The 19489-nt window shown below is 40.3% G+C and overlaps 1 protein-coding gene and 1 long non-coding RNA gene across 6 annotated transcripts in view; one reads left to right on the top strand and one right to left on the bottom strand.

The window, feature by feature from the left end:
* LOC129035455 (uncharacterized) overlaps positions 1-19421 on the bottom strand; it is a 76667-nt gene extending 57246 nt beyond the window's left edge. The window contains exons 1-3 of one of the 3 annotated variants that reach the window (XR_010123981.1): positions 19073-19354; positions 7054-7197; positions 2544-2703 (exon numbers count right to left, since the gene is read on the bottom strand). This is a non-coding gene — a long non-coding RNA (uncharacterized LOC129035455). Of the gene's footprint in view, positions 1-2543; positions 2704-7053; positions 7198-19072 lie in introns of those variants that run through there. The other 2 variants (XR_008502196.2, XR_010123980.1) reach the window with 2 other exon arrangements.
* The window catches only part of TLCD4 (TLC domain containing 4), a 178809-nt gene that overhangs the window by 139033 nt on the left and 20287 nt on the right, over positions 1-19489 (top strand). For all 3 annotated transcript variants that reach the window (XM_054485831.2, XM_063652741.1, XM_063652738.1), the window contains exon 7: positions 16288-16380. In XM_054485831.2, the coding sequence (XP_054341806.1) occupies positions 16288-16380 (93 nt within the window). The remainder of the gene's footprint in view (positions 1-16287; positions 16381-19489) is intronic.

Below are 19489 nucleotides of genomic sequence, written 5' to 3'. Positions count from 1 at the left end.
CCTGAATACAGCACACTGATGGGACTTGACTCTTTATCCAATTTGCCTGTCTGTCTTTTAATTTGGTCATTTAGCACATGTACATTTAAGGTTAATATTGTTATGTGTGAATTTGATCCTGCCATTATGATGTTAGCTGGTTATTTTGCCTGCTAATTAATACAGTTTCTTCATAGCATCAATGGTCTTTACAATTTGGCATGTTTTTGCAGTGGTTAGTACTGGTTGTTCCTTTCCATGTTTAGTGCTTCCTTCAGGAGCTCTTGTAAGGCAGGCCTGGTGGTGACAGAATCTCTCAGCATTTGCTTGTCTGTAAAGGATTTTATTTCTCCTTCACTTATGAAGCTTAGTTTGGCTGGATATGAAATTCTGGGTTGAATATTCTTTTCTTTAAGAATATTGAATATTGACTCCCACTCTGTTCTGGCTTGTAGGGTTTCTGCTGAGAAATCTGCTGTTAGTCTGATGGGCTTCCCTTTGTGGGTAACGCGACCTTTCTCTCTGGCTGCCCTTAACATTTTTTCCTTCATTTCCACCTCGGTGAATCTGATGATCCTGTGTCTTGGGGTTGCTCTTCTCAAGGAATATCTTTGTGGTGTTCTCTGTATTTCCTGAATTTGAATGTTGGCCTGCCTTGCTAGATTGGGGAAGTTCTCCTGGATAATATCCCAAAGAGTGTTTTCTAACTTGGTTCCATTCTCCCCATCACTTTCAGGTATACCAGTCAAACATAGACTTGTCTTTTCACACAGTCCCATATTTCTTGGAGACTTTGTTCGTTTATTTTCACTCTTTTTTCTCTAGTCTTGTCTTCTTGCTTTATTTCATTAATTTGATCTTCAATCACTGATATCCTTTCTTCCGCTTGATCAAATCGGCTATTGAAGCTTGTGTATGCTTCATGAACTTCTCGTGTTGTGTTTTTCAGCTCCATCAGGTCATTTATGTTCTTCTCTACACTGGTTATTCTAGTTAGCCATTCCTGTAATCTTTTTTCAAGGTTTTTATCTTCCTTGCGATGGCTTAGAACATGCTCCTTTAGCTCGGAGAAGTTTGTTATTACCGACCTTCTGAAGCTTACTTCTGTCAACTCATCAAACTCAGTCTCCCTCCAGTTTTGTTCCCTTGCTGGCGAGGAGTTGTGATTCTTTGGAGGAGAACAGGCATTGTGGTTTTTGGAATTTTCAGCCTTTCTGCTCTGGTTTCTCCCCATGTTTGTGGTTTTATCTACCTTTGGTCTTTGATGTTGGTGACCTACGGATGGGGTTTTGGTGTGGATGTCCTTTTTGTTGATGCTGATGCTTCTTCTGTTTGTTAGTTTTCCTTCTAACAGTCAGGCCCGTCAGCTGCAGGTCTATTGGAGTTTGCTGAAGGTCCACTCCAGACCCTGTTTGCCTGGGTATCACCAGCGGAGGCTGCAGAACCACAAATATTGCAGAATGGCAAATGTTGCTGCCTGATCCTTCCTCTGGAAGCTTCATCTCAGAGGGGCACCCGCCAGATGCCAGCCAGAGCTCTACTGTATGAGGTGTCTGTCGGCCCCTACTGAGAGGTGTCTCCTAGTAAGGCTACCGGGGATCAGAGACCCACTTGAGGAGGCAGTCTATCTGTTATCAGAGCTTGAACACCATGCTGGGAGAACCACTGCTGTCTTCAGAGCTGTCAGTAAGGGACGTTTAAGTCTGGAGAAGCTGTGCCCACCACTGCCCCTTCCCCCAGGTGCTCTGTCCCAGGGGGATGGGGGTTTTATCTATAAGTCCCTGAGTGAGGCAGCTGCCTTTTTTTCAGATATGCCCTGCCCACAGAGGTGGAACCTAGAGAGGCAGTCTGCCTTGCTGAACTGCGGTGGGCTCCACCCAGTTCAAGCTTCCTGGCAGCTTTGTTTACACTGTGAGCATAAAAACTGCCTACTCACAACTCAGCAATGGCAGATGCCCCTCCCCCTGCCAAGTTCCAGCATCCCAGGTCGATCTCAGACTGCTGCACTAGCAGTGAGAATTTCAAGCCAATGAATCTTTGCTTGCTGGGCTCTGTGGGCATGGGGCCCACTGAGCCAGGCACTGGAGGGAATCTCCTGGTCTGCTGGTTGTGAAGACTGTGGGAAAAGTGCTGTATTTGGGCAGGAGTGTAGTGTTCCTCCCAGTACAGTCTCTCTCACGGCTTCCCTTGGCTAGGAAAGGGAAATCCCCTGACCCCTTGCACTTTGCAGGTGAGGTGACTCCCCGCCCTGCTTTGGCTTGCCCTCCGTGGGTTGCACCCACTGTCCAACCAGTCTCAATGAGATGAACCAGGTACCTCAGTTGGAAATGCAGAAATCACCCATCTTCTGTGTCAGTCTCACTGGGAGCTGCAGACCAGAGCTGTTCCTGTTTGGCTATCTTGGAAGAGTCCTCCTACCACAGAATTTTAAACATCAGATATTGTGAGAACTCACTATCATGAGAACGGCATGACGGAAATCTGCCCCCATGATCCAATTACCTCCCACCAGGTGCCTCCCCTGACACATGGGGATTATAATTCCAAATGAGATTTGGGTGGGGACATAGAGCCAAACCGTATCAGAAGAGTTCCTCCTCAAAGAGTTCATAGTCTACTTGCAGCCATTTCCACTCTCCACTTGAATTCAAAAAGTTTCAGTTATTTTTCAGATGACATGTGCAACCCAGATGCCAAGCTGGAGTTTCTCCCTTCTTTTAAGATCTAGACAGAATTGGATAGAAACACAACCCTAGTTTGATAGCCTATAAAAATCCAGACTTTCCCACAGTTTATTGAAAGAACCCAGAGGTAAAACTTGGTCCTTCTCTAATTTTCACAGAAAACCACCTGCACAGAGATGCTGTCTATATCTATTTGTAGACTTACTGTTGTAGGCGAAGATAAAGGAAGAGATGATGTAAACAGGGCAAACCCCTCTGAAAGGAACTGTGGGCTCTTGCTTCCACAGATTAGCTCAGGATCTTGATCTTCTCCCTGTCTGAAGTGTTGTATCCATCCTGCAGTACACACTGTAATTGCCATCCATAAGCTCGGGCTTCCCAAATGTGTGCAAGAGAGCAGCACCTGAGCTACATCTAATCAGATCCCTATTTGAACTCTCTTTGAAAACAAGTAAGGCAAAATCTTCCATCTGGAGAAATCTCTTGTTTAGTGTAAATGTTTAATGGGTAATCATATAAGTAACATTAAAAAACATGCTGAAATGATTAGACAGGATAATAGACAACATAAAGCAATGTTTAATTACTTGGTAAGTACTGGCTGTGTGCCAATGTACAGATCAACTATCAGGTGTGTGTGTGTGACTTCCTCCCATTCTTGACATTACTTAAAGTCACTTAATCACATAAGCAATAATATAAATGTGTTTAGTATTTTACTTATATATAGGACAAAAATTGCCAATGCTGTCTAGCCAAAGACCACCAGGAATATACTTGTTATTGAACAAGTTGGATCTATTACTCTGCCAGTAAGGAAGAAGGCATTCCATGGGGAACATCCTCTTATGCTGGCTGCCACTCACCCTACATTTGCATAACTTAGAAGTTTATTCATATAACCCTTCTGAACAAGAAGCTCAAGTTCTATCACCTTTTAAAAGGCAAAAATAAAAAATGGTGAAAGGTGAGTATCTTGCTATATTAGTAAACGAGAAGAAGAGATAAAAGGAGAACCAAGGAGACTGTGGTAAGGAAACTGGAAGTTTTAAAGTAGTGAGTGATCAGTACTTTCAGTCTTCTTCAGGTTAAGTAAGATGAAGACTGAGGAGAATCCACTGGATTTGGACTTTGAGTCACTGTTGGGTAGACACATGACTGCAATGGTTTGAAGAGTGAGTGAGAGGTGAAGTAGAGGCTGCACTTGGCCCTCAGTATCCATACACTATGCATCCATGTATTCAACCAACCTCAGATGGAAAATATTTAAAAAATTGTGCCTATATTGAACATGTATAGCTTTTTTTTCTTTCATCATACCCTAACCAATGCAGTATAACAACTATTTACAGAGCATTTACATTGTATTAGGCATTATAAGTAATCTAGAATGATTTAAAGTATATTGGAGGATGTGCATGGGTTATATGCAAATACTATGCCATTTTATATCAGGAATTTGAGCACCCTTGGAGTTTGGTATCACAGGAAGGTCTTGGAACCAGTCTTCCAGGGATAGGGAGGGACAGCTGTCCTTGTCTTGCAGGAACCTTGGCCGTGAAAGGATACTGTGAGGGGATACTGTGTGTGTGTGTGTGTGTGTTGGGGAGGTTTGAGGGAGGGTGGAGGGTGGGGAGTGACAATGTTGCAGGTAGGCTTCCTCAGAAGAAAGTGTGGCTTTGAGGATTTCCAGCCTCACTTTTATTATCTGTCTCTTTAGGAATTTTAAGTTAACCAAGGGACTGGTATATCATGATCAACCATTGAAATGCCAAAATGCTAAGTGAATTATTTTAAAAATAAACCCTTCATATCTCAAAACAATTTTAGATTTACAGAAAAGTTGCAGTCAGTACAGACAATTCTAATACACCTTGCACCCAACTTCTCCTCCTATTAACATTAATATGATACATTTGTTATAATGAATCAATATTTATACATTATTATTAACTAAAATCTATACTGTATTCAGATTTTCTTAGTTTTTACCTAATATCCTTTCCTTATTACAGGATCCCATCCAGGATACATAACATTTAGTTATGTTTAAAAAAAAAAAGTAACTGGGAAGCCATTAGGCTGAGAGGGATCTGTGTTCTGGGTTTCTATGTAAGCAAACCTTGAAACCCAACTCAGAGTAACTTTACTCATCAGAAACTGCCAACTAGAGACTTTAAGGATACTGTCTCACTTTAACCAGTCAAACATTTTCTTTGTTTTGCTTCTGTGAATACTTCATAAAAGCGTTCTCCTCATATCCCCTCTGTGGAGCCCAAACCACATGTGGTTTGGTGCTGCCTGATTCATGAATTGCTGACTGCTCAGATAAACTCTAAAAGTTTCATTTGCCAAAGTTTATCTTTTCATAGTCTCATCTTGACTGTGACAGTTTCTCTGATTTTTCGTTTTTGATGACCTTGATAGCTTGGAGGAGTACTGGTCAGGTACTTTGTAGAATGTACCTCAACTGGAATTTGTCTGACGGTTTTCTCACTATTAAACTGGGGTTGTGGGTTTAGGCGAGGAAGACCACAGAAGTAAAGTATCACTTTAATCCCCTCACATCAAGGGTACATACTGCCGACATTACTTATTGCTGTTGATGTTGACCTTGATCACATGGCCAACATAGTGTTTGTCAGGTTTCTCCACTGTGAAGTTACTCTCCCTTCCCCACTCTCCTTTTGTACCGTCCTCATGGATGGAAGTCACCATGTGAAGCCTGTACTCAAGGAGTGGGCAATTGTACTCCACCTCCTTGAGGGTGAGATTCTACATAAATTATTTGGAATTTTTATGCATCAGAGTTTTGTCTCGTCTCCCCAGGATAAATGGACTTTTAATCTTTAAAAAGACTGAATGACGGCCGGGTATGGTGGCTCACGTCTGTAACCCCAGCACTTTGGGAGGCCGAGGTGGGTGGATCATGAGGTCAGGAGATTGAGACCATCCTGGCGAACACAGTGAAACCCCCTCTCTACTAACAATACAAAATGTTAGCTGGGCATGGTGGCACACACCTGTAGTCCCAGCTACTTGGGAGGGTGAGGCAGGAGAATCGCTTGAGCCTGGGAGGCGGAGGTTGCAGTGAGCCAAGATCATACCACTGCACTCCAGCCTGGGTGACAGAGCGAGACTCCATCTCAAAAAAAAAAAAAAAAAAAGACTGAATGACTTCATGCCTTGCTTACTAAGATTAAACTCATAGGATAAATTTTATCCAGGAAGCTAGCTATTTGGTTCATTTTTTTCAATACAGATTAACATGCTGACGGTAGCAGAAGTTGAGAGCAGTGAAGAAGAGCCTCACGAAGATAATATTCAATGTGTCTTATTCACATATTTCTTTGCACAGTCATTAACGTTTCCACAGGCCAAGTAAAAAGTCATATAGTGGAAACTACTTGTAACTGAGTGATTTGAATAACACAATGCTGAAGTACTGGATCAACATTTTTATTTTTTTATTTTTTTAATTTTTATTTTTTGAAACAGGGTCTTGCTCTGTCAGCCAAGCTGGAGTGCAGTGGTATGATTACAGTTCACTGTAGTCTCGACTTTCGGGGCTCAAGTCATTCTTGCACCTCAGCCTCTTGAATAGCTGAGACCACAGGTATATGTGTATTTTTAATTTTTTTTTTTTTTGTAGAGACAAGGTCTTGCTATGTTGCTTAGGCTGGTCTTGAACTCCTGGGGTCAAGTGATCCTCCTGCATCAGCCTCCCAAAATGCTGGAATTATAGGCATGAGCCACTGCACCTGACCTAATTGTCACTTTTATTTTCTGACTTCTGAGTAGGTAGTATAGCGTAAAAAATTAGAGAGTTTCTTGTCTGTATAATTAGCATTGGGAATGGAAGAGAAACCGCAGAAGAAAGCAAACTGGTTGTGCTGGTCAGCCATAGTTCACCTAAGTTCTACCACTTACTAGTTGTGTGACCTAGGGAAAATTACTTGACCTCTGTAAGCCTCAATTTTCTCACCCATAAATTGAGAAAAGTAATAATACCTATATAACATAATTTTGGGGGACTAAATGAGATAATATACTTTTAAGTGTATTTGTAAACTCTAAAGTTGCACTGGTTGCTCGAGCTGACACTCAATTGCTGGGGCTGACACTCAGCCAGCGTGCACTGCACTAGCCAGCAGAGATGTTTATACCTACTGTTTGTTAGACTGGCCAGGCCTCAAGCTGCATTCGCTGTTAAATATTGTGAATATCACCACTGCTAGCGACTGGGGAGCCATACTGAGTCAGCTTCCTCCTGGCAGTCACAGCCATTTATGTACTGTTGGAACTAGCACCATAGCTGGGCCTCACTACATGTGGATGATTAAGATTCCCTGATGTCTGGGGATACGAGTGTGGGCAGCCAAAGATTTACCTTGATGGATTTTGAAACAAACTTTCCTCTTGCAGAAGGCGTACTGGCTATCCTTGGGTCAGCATGTAATGTTGGTGTATTCCTTCACAGAGTATGCACAGACAGGCAGACAGACATTTCTGTATTCATTCTGTGGACGCCCATCTGCTGGTGCAAACAATTAAAACAGTGGACATAATTAGTATTTAGTAAATATAGTTTTGTTCCTTTCCTTGCTTTCCCTTTCTTAAAATGTTACCCAAAGTAATGAACACATGACGGAAATCATACCCCTGAATAATTGCTTAAGTATAAGTAGGTTAGGCATCAATACAAAGCTATCAAAAATTCCAAGCCATATTTATTACTGACTTTGGAGATGGTTTTTTCAGTGAATCATATGACACCATTAAATATAAAAATATATTGAGTCGCATCCCCTCAAATACATTATAACTTTAACGCTCTTTATTGAATCAATTCTACTTTTGTTGGAAAAAAATGATTTGTGCTTTTGAGAGAAACAATAATATACTAATTTCCAAATTGCATCCTATGCTTTGTTTTTCCAAGTCAATATTTTGGCTAAGGAGTTTAGTTTTTGATTTGTAAAATTGTATCAACTGGCTAAGATTGAGTACACAAACTTTTTTTGTAATTGCAAGTTACTTATTAAGGTGGGCTTTTAAAAGGTCATTATTTTGGTGACAAAAGCAATCACCCATTTGATTTTGGTAATAAAAGTTAAAATCAAGCTAGGTGCCATGGCTCACACCTGTAATCCCAGCACTTTGGGAGGCTGAGGCAGGTGGATCACTTGAGGCCAGGAATACGAGGCCAGCCTGGCCAACATGGCGAAACCCTGTCTCTACAAAAAACACAAAAATTAGTTGGGCATCTTGGTGTACTCCTGTAATCCCAGCTACTCAGGTGGCTGAGAGATGAGACTCGCTTGAACCCGGAAGTCTAAGGTTGCAGTGAGCCTAGATTGTGCCACTGCACTCCAGCCTGGGCAACAGAACAAGACTCTGTCTCAAAAAAGAAAAAAATAAATAAAATCAATAGTCCATAAGGAAAAACAAGAACATTTCCGTTTCCTTCTCATTGTCTAGCTTTGAAGACCTGACTTCAACTGCAGGGAGAATGGAACTCTCTGTACCATTTCAGAACTTAGTGATTTTTCCTTTCCCCAGTCACAAGTCTTATAGTATAAAAACTACCATGAGGTAGTTCCTGGAGATAAGGTTTATAACATCAGTTTATTCTTTTATTTCACCCATAGGTATTTCATAGTTCTTAGAAATTCTCACTACTGAGCAAGATGATATTGTCTTCACTTAACTTTGTTAAGCGTATCACTTGATAATACTGAATCTGAATTCTATTAAGAAGAAAATACATATGATCAAAGAAGCTGGGAGTGAAATGGGCCATGAAATCCACTGGATATACTCACATGTAACCCATGCAATGTCTAGATGACTTTAATCTGTGCAAGAGGAAAGAATTTTAAAAACCAGAAAGGTTCTCAGAAATCATCATGTAATTTGCATCTTTTTACAGTGGAGGAAACTGAGTTCCATCAAAGTTAAGCAACTTGCACTAAAACAGAGCTGCTCAGGAAAACTGAGCTGACTCATGGTCTAAGTTCTTTGTGCTTATTTTACTGCTTCTTACCCAGTGCTGATCAGGGCATAGTTTAATCCTACAGAGAATCAGATGCTTCCAGAGCCACAGTCTTGTAACTGAAACAGCCAGCTTCATTCATTGCACTTTTAGAGAAGTGAGACAGCAGGGCTCAAATCTGGCTGTTAGAGGTGTGTGAAAAGTAATATTTTATTATTACTAGTAAAATGTATAAATGTATTAAAACTGTGAATGATTACAATGGTATGCTTTTGGTTGCAAGGAATAAAATCCCAAATAGAACTAGCTAAGGCAAAAAAAGAGGACGCTTTGATATTAGGATTCTAATAAAGAGCATAATTGAAGAAAGAGCTGCACCACCAAATCAAGGATAAAGCTGGCTTTGAGAACAACCTAAACAGTGACTGAATGTTGCTGGGATTCTCATTCTCTCTGTCTCTTTCTAGCTCTCAGCACCTTCTTTAAGCTTTTACTTTGAATTCCTAGGGATGTTGGGAGTGGGGTGAGGGTAGTTACTGTACAGAAATTGAGAGCTTTTGGCGGGGGGGTCACTCAAAACTAGGTTCAAATTCTGCCTTGCAATTTTACCTTGGACATGTTATTTGATGTCTCTGAAGGAATAAAAGTTCAATAATAACTGCCTTTCAGGGTTTTTGGGAAGAATAACATGCAATAATGTACATAATACAATTAGCATAACTGTTGGCCTATAGTAGCTACTCAATAAATGGTAGTTATTGTTATACATTTAAGATATTATTTGATTATAGGTCTTTCGTTCCTACTTTTCCACCATAACCCTGGCTGAAAAGCCAACAGACACAAAGCCAACTGACAAAGATCAGTTTTCATAGAACCTAAGATGCCATCAATTGTGAGATGGACCACTATTTTATGTAGTTCTACAAAAGAAAATAGCTGCCAATTATACTCTGGGTTATTTACCATTTGAAATTTTTATTTTATACTTCTTGAAAAAGCTCTTTTAGATTTAATTAGATGTATATGATCAAATATCACTATTATTCATACATAGAAAGGAACATATCAGTCAAAACTTGGCTAAAGTATTCCCAAAACTTGTTAACATTCTATGTCTGTGAACCACATTTCAACTCTGAGGCATTGGTGTCTGTATTCTTCCATATGTATTATCCTTTGTTTCTTTGACAGCATTGGTGAAACTGCATTTCTTAAGAAACAAACAAACAAACAAACAATCCCCCCCAAAACTCCACCATACCTCCAGGACTTCTCTCCAAGATGTTAATAGTCACTCTGCCATTCTATAAGATTTCATGATCTCAGAAATCAAGTCATCAAGGAAATGACAAAATAATGCATGTACAAGCCATCTTGTCTGCTGCCTGGCTAATGCCAAGGCGAGATGCCATTGATGGTATGGAGCTTCTTGATTTCAGAGATGTTAAAATATATATAAAAAATGCATCTAAAAAGTGATATACAGTCTGGGCATGGTGGCTAACACCTGTAATCCCAGCACTTTGGGATGCTGAGGCAGAAGGATCATTTGAGGCCAGGAGTTTGAGAACAGCCTGGACACCACAGCAAGACCCTGTTTCTACAAATAATAATAATAAAATCAAAAGTGATATATAAAGAATACTAGACTGCCCATATCACTACAGGTACCTCACTTTGTCAAAAATAAATATAATTATAAAATTATTTGAAATAGTGAGTTTGTTTAATGCATTAAAAATTATTTGAATAATGGCTGGCTGCAGTGGCTCATGTCTCTAATCCCAGCACTTTGGAAGGCTGATGTGAGTGGATCACTTGAGGTCAGGAGTTCAAGACCAGCCTGGGCAACATGGTGAAACCCTGTCTCTACTAAAAATACAAAAAATTAGCCAGGCGTGGTGGCTCATGCCTGTAGTCCCAGCTACTCAGGAGGCTAAGGCAAGAGAATCGCTTGAACCCAGGAGGTGGAGGTTGCAGTGAGCTGAGATCGCGCCACTGCACTCCAGCCTTGTGACAGCAAGACTTGGTATAAAAAAAAAAAAAAAAAAAAAAAAAAAAAAAAAAAAAATTTGAGTAACTACTCAGTCTGTGTAAAATGAGGTATATTTGAATCAATCATTTTTTTTCCTTTTGGTTAGTATTAACAGACAATTGTAGGCAGAGCTTTTAGGCTAAAAACAATTTTCCCTAAGTGAAGATTTGGTTTTCTTCAGTTCCATTAGCATTTCATTCACAGAGACAGATTGGTGCCATTTGAAGACACTTGAAACCTGTATTTTTTCTTGCCAAGATTTGTTGTTATAACATAAAAATCAAGCAGTAGCAAAGCTTACATATTTTTTTTTTTTTTTTTTTTTTTTTTGAGACGGAGTCTCGCTCTGTCGCCCAGGCTGGAGTGCAGTGGCACAATCTCGGCTCACTGCAAGCCCTGCCTCCTGGGTTCAGGCCATTCTCCTGCCTCAGCCTCCCGAGTAGCTGGGACTACAGGCGCCCGCCACCACGCCCGGCTAATTTTTTGTATTTTTAGTAGAGACGGGGTTTCACTGTGTTAGCCAGGATGGTCTCGATCTCCTGACCTCGTGATCCACCCGCCTCTGCCTCCCAAAGTGCTGGGATTACAGGCGTGAGCCACCGCGCCTGGCTGCTTACATATTTTTTAAAAGAATAAATTCCCTTCAATTTTTAAGCTGAGAGCATATTCAGCTCAAATTCAGAAAAAAACAGGAATCTTATGAAAATATTATGAACTTGCTTACCTTTCTATTTTCCCCCAATACTTCTAAAAATTGAGATTTACATAAAATAAAATGCACAGCTCTTAAAGATACAGTTAAATGGCTTAAACTCATGTAACTACTACCCCAATTAAGAAACAGAGCATTTTAATCAACAATAAAAAGTTCCCTTGGGTCCCTTTCCAGTGAATCCCCTGCCCCCTTCAACATAATCTGGTCTGTTATTTTAAGCCATGGTCAACAACATATTGAAGCATCAGAAAAATAAAAGGAGAAGCATCAGAAAAATAAAAAAAGAAAAAGAAACTTCTTAAGACATCATGACTTACAGACTAAGATATCTAACTGCCTCTTCTTAATTTTAATTACTGTGGTTATATTGTTATACATCACTTGCCTTGAGTGACTTAGTTATTTTAAAAATAATTAGTAGTAACTTGTATAGTAACAGAACATTATACCCTACTCACTTATTCAGGTGGAAATAGGATAGATTTCTAGCTAGCCTGGATCAGGTACCATGGGGTATCTCATTACAGTTTGGGACATAAACACTATATAGATTTAGCTACCACATGACTTCCAGACTCAACCCAGTAATGTCAAAACTTTATATTGCATAGTAGCTTTAAATTACTTTAAAAGCCATTTTTATTTGCGCATAATACAATCAAGTGAGGTGGTAACTGTGAGCAACTATTAGTCAAATGTGAAAAGTTACTGTAAAGGTGATATGCACTCCTCTTTTCAGCTCCCTATATGAAGCTGTGGGGCTTCGTTAGGATTAATCCATTGTTGTATTGGCCCATTTGTATTTTCTTCACTACTCTCAATGTGAATCAAGTAAAGACATCAGTATTAATCTGCCTGCTTAACACTGATGTGTGTCAACATGTTCAAGGTATGATAAAATCTGGTAGAAATAAGAGTGGAGGTAATAAGAAAAGTGAACCATAACCTATTTACTTATACGCTATAACCATGCATTAATTCATTCTTGACTCATTCCACAAATATTGAATGCCTTTTATATGCCAGGCCCTGTGCTAAGAGTTGGAGATACAACCAAAGATGACATAGAAATGCACCCTCATCTCATGAAAATCTAATCTACTGGGATTATAGACATATAAGCAAATACAGTTCCCTATGATAAGTGATGGGGAAGTATAGGATGAGTGGGATTCAGACCTGAAGAAGGAATAAGAGTTCACCAGGGGGAGAAGTAAGGAATTATCTTAGGAAAAAGGGGAAAGAGGCAATGACAAAGTATGTGGTAATATGATCCCAAGAGTAGAAGCTCTGGCTGTGTTTCATCTGGAAGTATAATGTTCATTTTGAAACTAATGAAGCTATCAGTGAAAAAATTTCTGGCTAATGTTTTGAACAGCAATGAGAATCACGTAAATATACAAGGATTTTACCTAAAACAACAAATGACAAAGTATTATAGCCTAGCCTTTTATTCTTAGATAGCTTTTATATCACTAAGGCAGAGAGACAGAAACACACACACAGAGACAGAGAGAGAGAGAGAGAGAAAGAGAGGCAGTCAGACAGAAACAAAAGCCAGTGTGGTATTAGCAGGTGGCAATTGTGCTACAAGGGAGATTTTTTCTATTGACTTTTTTTCCCCACTAAAAACAGAAGGAAATAATGTTAAAAAGTGAAAAACAACAGGGAAATGCAGAAACATTCCCACAAAGGGGTTATTGTTTTGATCCAGATTGTGTTAGAAACACGAGCAAAAGAGTACTTCTTTGTTTCATTGCCAGGAAGTACATCACCGTCATTGTGAAATTCTTGAGATTCAGACCGGCAATCATCTACTCCCCTGATTTCAACAGGCTGCAGATGACCACATGTATTATTTTTTTATTTTTTTTTGAGACGGAGTCTCGCTCTGCCGCCCCAGGCTGGAGTGCAGTGTCGCGATCTCGGCTCACTGCAAGCTCCGCCTCCTGGGTTCACGCCATTCTCCTGCCTCAGCCTCCCAAGTAGCTGGGACTACAGGCGCCCACCACCACGCCTGGCTAATTTTTTTGTGTTTTTTTAGTAGAGACGGGGTTTCCCCGTGTTAGCCAGGATGGTCTTGGTCTCCTGACCTCGTGATCCTCCCATCTCGGCCTCCCAAAGTGCTGGGATTACAGGCGTGAGCCATTGCGCCCGGCCATGTATGATCTTTTAAGACCTGTCTCTCCCACTATACTACAACTTCTAAGAGATTCCTGTTGCAAACCAGTTTCCCTGGGACCTGGTGCAATACTTACTATATTGGCACATAGTAAGGTGCTCAATAAATGCTCGTTGAAGAATAAAGGCAGAGATCTACCTTTCCAGCCACATTTCCTTAGGCTTTCTTCCTCGCCCGCTTACCCTATGATAGGGAACCTCTATCACAATGACCAAACCAGGCATCCTAGGCCTTCTCCAATGGTTTTTTACTTCTTTGGCAGGACCTTCATCACTTCATCCCAGGAAATGCTGGTGCCCCTCTGGGATTAGATTCCAAGTGCCTGGAGGGCAGTGACTATGTCTCATTCACTCACAAAAACGCCTGAAATTTTACAAAATGACTAGCATATAGTAGGTGCTTGATAAGTCTAAGTTATTTTATCAAGAATTTATGAACTTTATGATGAGTTTATTTGTATCAATAAATATGTATTGAATTCCTAATTTGCCAGGCACTGTTTTAGGTGTGGAAGATACAGAGGTGAACAAGCATGATAAGGCCCCTGGAAGCTTACTGGAAGTTTAAATTCTAGTGGAGACAAACTAGATCCCTATCTTTCACCATATACAAAAATCAATTCAAAATAGATTAAAGACTTAAATTTAAGACCAGAAACTATGAAACTACTAGAAGCAAATATACGGGAAATGCATCAGGACATTGGTCTAGGCAAAGATTTTTTGGGTAAGACCTCAAAAGCAGAGGCAACATAAACAATAGACAAATGGGATTACATCAAACTAAAAAGCTTCTGCACAGCAAAGGAAGCAATCAAGAGAGTGAAGAGGCAACCTACAGAATGGGAAAAGAAATATTTGCAAGCTATCCATCTGACCCAAACTCATCTTAATGAGTACAGGGCCTCTCAGATTAAAACCAACATTTTCAAGCTCCCTTTTAACTGGCAGCAGTCATGGGGACTGAGTCCTAGCCAATGAAATTGGACTGAATCCCATTCTTCTGACTGGTGGCTGGAGCTCCAAAAGCCACCCTGAACCACAGCATGATCATAGGAATCAAGTCTGTGCAGAGCAGAGCCACAAAATAGATGGAACTTGTATCCTGACATTGGGGAGCACCAAAGCTCTGCCTACCTCCAGACTTGAACGTTTAAGAGAAAACCAGTTGTATCTTGTTAAAGCCACTGCACTGTTAGGCTTTGTGCTTTTTTTCACCTGAACTAATCCTAAATCATACATCTGTTAAACACATCACTTTAGAACCTGTCATCTTCTGTCTCTTAATATCATCCACCAACTCTATTCACTCTATTTGGCCCCAGTTTTCCTTTTTCTTCCCTATTTTCCTGCTTTATTTTTGTCCTTTTTCCCTTAATTGAGCATTATGCAAAACTCAAATATCCTGATGTATTGTCTACTGAACACATTTTAAAAATTAACATTTATTAAAAAGAATATGAAATACACAAATGTAGAGGGAAAGAAATACTGAATCTTCATGTACCCATCACTCCACCCCACCAATCATTAACCTATGATCAGCTTCCGCCCCACTCACACTATAGCCTCTTCCCCACTCCTGTATTATTTTGAATCAAATTTCAGACCTCATATTGTTATTGAATCAAGTTTCAGACTTCTTTATTTAAGAAGCAGGCAAGTCAATCTTTTTTACTTTTTCCTGACATAAAGACAAATTCCTAACTCATGACTTCTTTTGCCTCATAAAAATCAGCCTTTTCTTTCCCTATTTCTCCTCCTTTTCCCCCTTCCCCTCTTCCTCCTACCTCTTTTTTTTTCTCTTTCTCTTTCCTTTCCTACCTTCTTCTCCCCTTCCACTGTAATTTTTAAAAAGGAAATCCAGGTCTAATTTTCCCAGTTTTACCTGTGGTTCCTTGATATACATCTATCTTTCCATTTTCAATCATTTTTGCTAAAATGGCAGAGTTTACTCATGGATAGTCCCTTTATGAGTTTGGAGAAAAGGATATTTAAGTCACACAATCCTCAACCCTCTTTTAGATAATAAAAACTGGCTACACTAGTAATACAGTGGGAAAATATAATGAATAAGAAGAATCCATTTATAGTAGTCACCAAAATTAAATATTGGATACTATTTTAACTAGAAAAACTCAAAAGCCCCAATGATACCAGTGACTTGTTTTTATAACATTGAGAAGGCATTGAGCTTTTATATTGGTGGATTTGGGCCATATGGATGGGTTCCCATAAAGCAAGCTGGAACTGTCTTGATACCATTCATGCACAGAAATCAAGCATGGCAGAGTGCAGCCAATATTTTGGAGGGAGTGCAGATTACTTGGACATGATGGAGGCAGATCTTTCCACACAAGGGTATAATCACAGAGCCAGTGGCAAATTCTCATAGATTTTATTTGCTTTTATCATTATGAAAAATAAATTTAAGATCTGTATACTGTAACAAAACAAAACAACTATGACTGGTTAACATCCCAGATTTTGTGTACTTTTGGAGAGCTGTGTTCCTGAGCATTTCCAAATTATTTCTCCCCTGGGAAATTGTGGGAGGTATATGCTACTCCTACTCTGTTACTTTAACCTACATCATAATATTGAACTTTATACCACTAAGGAAATGTGATAATTCTTGTATGCTCAGCTTGGTGAAAGAATTTGTAATTGTTTCATATTGTGTTTACTTGTCTAGACCAAAGGCTGTAGTCACTGGAAACATGGACTTGTTTTCATCTCTAACTCTCCACCTCTCCACACTCAGCCTGCAGAGCCCGGCCAACAATCAGTGAGTGTCTAAGAACATTTTGTGAAATGAGTATGCGAATGCAGAAACTCTTTAGACAGAACCAGTAGCACAGTTTCTTGGAGTTCAGATTTATTTAGGAAGTTGGCATTTAAGTCCTCTTTTGGTTGTTTTGGTGGTTCATGAAAGTACTTTTACCTTTCTCAGTTTTGATTTGATATTTTTTCTTATCACACTCCACTCCAGTATTAGAATCCTTACCTTTTTTCGACATAACACTTAACTCTCCTAATACTCTTGAAATTGTGCATTCTCATTTCTATGCTCATGTGAGTTTTGACTTAATATTTCAAACTTAAGAGTTGAGTAAGTCTACATACTACTCATGAGAAAGTGAGTAGAACTGTTTCCCCCCAAAATGAAAAGAACTATCTTCTGGGTTATTGGTTTTAACTGAAGGTGAAAGGTTTTAAACCTTTTCCCCTTATGGTCTTGGGGAAGCAACTATTTAGAAAATTTGCTTGTAAAAATAATACTTGTAAAAATAATAATTGTTCTAGCAAATTATACACCTTTGTGTATGCAAGGGTGAGAAGGGAGAGATAGAGATGGAGGTAGACAATGCTCTAACTGTAGACATTCATCCTACATTTAAATATTTTGAATTTTCAGTAGTCTGTGAATACGAGGAAACTTATTACATTAAGGTAGACTTTAGAGATCTGACATGTAGCTGATATTTTCACAGTGCGAGAAATATCAAGCTGACATTATGCAGTCTCTGAGATGATTATTTCCAAATGTCAGAGTGCAGAAACTTATTCATGGGACTTCAGTGCCTTAGGATAGTGTCAATTTAAAAGACATTCACATTGACTTCTTTTTTATTTAAACATGCTAAATGAGGTATGAAAAGCAGGTTAAGAAGTCAACTGAGAAAGGAAGAGCAAAGAAGAAACCTATTGACAAGAAAATTTTAAATAATAGATTGATGTACTCTTTAATCAATTTTCACGGACCTCTTGCTGACAGTGGGCTTCAGCAACTGCCTCCTAATCCTTCCTACAGCTGTAATTTTGCTCTTCATGTTATTTCACTCATCTCACTTATAGTGAATTTGGAAAATTAAAAATAAGTAAAAACTATTTGAATATTTTATAGATTTTTTTTTTTTTTTGCTCTTGAGACAGAGTCTCACTTGGTCGCCTAGGCTGGAGTGGTGCAAAGGCGCGATCTCGGCTCACTGCAACCTCTGCCTCCCTGGTTCAAGTGATTCTCCTGCCTCAGCCTCCTGAGTAGCTGGGATGATAGGTGCTTGCCACCACGCCTAGCTAAATTTTGTATTTTTAGTAGAGACAGCGTTTCACCATGTTGGTCAGACTGGTCCCGAACTCCTGACCTCAGGTGATCCACCAGCCTCGTCCTCCCAAAGTGCTGGGATTACAGGCATGAGCCACTGAGCCCAGCCTATTTTATAGATTATTTTCAATAAATAAGTCAAAAACCAAATTGTTTGACTTTTATTAGTAACACTGGATTTCGAATTAAAATAACTTAGTAATATTTTAAATTAAAAATGTATTCTTTTGTTCAATCTCTTTAGCAGTTAATTATGAACCTACTGAACTGCTGGAACGTCTGTTATTTTGGAAACAAAGGAGTTTTTTTTTTTTCTTTAAGCCAATTGGCCATATCAGAGATAACTGAGTTTAAATAAGCCTTCATCTTCCCAATTATGTGCTCCTAATTACTCGGGGTCACTGAAATCCCATGGCATCTTCTGAAAAGCATTTTCCCTGCAGTCCATGTTGTTAGGTTTCCTTTCTGTTCCGGGAAGCCAGTATGTTTTCCTTTATCAGATTCCTGTTTTACCAACAGCAGGAATGGTAATGGTGAATGGATGCAGGGTTTTAAAATCAGCCGATTTTGTTCTGACTTCTGTAGGTCAGTGACTGGAGTCACTGCGTAACAAGCTAAATTCCCAGATTTATCTCATGAAATATGATTTCTCATACAAACAAAAGTTGTGAGAACTCCATGAGCAAGACCAGCTGCTTTTGGGGGCTGCCAAATTTTAAACTGTTATTTGAAAAGCAAAAAGACCAGGCAAACATCCGAGAGACAGACCTAACTGCAGATAAGTATTGTAATCTTGTTCACTATAATCAAAACAGAATGGATTGCTTATTCTGTTACCCTATTGGTATTGCTCACATTTTAAAATTTAGGTGCTGGGCTCAAGAATGATAATTTTATTATTAAGCTTCAAGAGTCACATTGTATTGTATGCATCGAATATCACGAAATCGAAAACACTGAAAAGCTAGCGTTTACACTCTTGGATCATACCCGCAACGGCCAAGGATTCCCACTGGCCGCTTGCAGCAGGGCTGTCTCCTGTGAAGGCAGGAGACAAACGAGGAGCGTTATGACACTTTGCTCCCAGGACTTTGGCGCACAGTTCCCATGAGTCCAGGTCCGTCCAGTCAACATCCTGAAGCCAGGACTGGCAGGTCCTGACCCTCCCTTTTTGCACCCGTAAGGGGAAGGGCCCGGGAATCTGGACCTTGTCTAGAGTCCCGGCGCCAGTACCAGTTCGGAGGGTATCCTGGAGGTTGTTACTAACCCGGGCCTCCCAGGGTTGCTAACAGCTCCACGGGGGCGAAGAATTTTATTTTGTTAACTGTGGTTATCTCCAACACTCAGTTCAAACCTAAGCCGGGCAAAGTCTCACCTTGTCTCCCGGTCACTTCCCTGCTTGTTTGTTTCTTCCTAACTCCCAAGTGTCTTTCGCCCAGTTCATCCCCACCTCAGCAGCCCAAGGCTCGGCGGGGACGGTCGGGGTTCGAAGCCTGCAGCTAAACTTAGAGGGTTTCAGGCTTTGCTGGGAGGCCTCCCTGTGCTCAGAAGAGCCGGGGGTAAGCTGGGCGGTCGCCTTGGGTGCAGACAGAGGCGCGGGGCCTCGGCCTCCAAGAAAATCCCCAAACCGAGAGGCTGAGCTTCGCGTCTGTAGTTACTGAGCAGGAGCTTCTGGGCGGAACTTCTAAGGGCCCCGCCCGCCCAGTCTACCCTGGCCGTCGCCCCGACTCGCCTCGCCCACATCCCGTTTCGTTCCGCCCCAGCTCCGTCTCGTCCCGCCCCCGTCCCGCCC

This window comes from Pongo pygmaeus, chromosome 1, assembly GCF_028885625.2.
Source record: "Pongo pygmaeus isolate AG05252 chromosome 1, NHGRI_mPonPyg2-v2.0_pri, whole genome shotgun sequence".
Classification (NCBI taxonomy): Eukaryota; Metazoa; Chordata; class Mammalia; order Primates; family Hominidae; genus Pongo; species Pongo pygmaeus.
The sequence above is the reverse complement of the archived record's forward strand: the minus strand, read 5'-3'. Positions and strand labels throughout refer to the sequence as shown.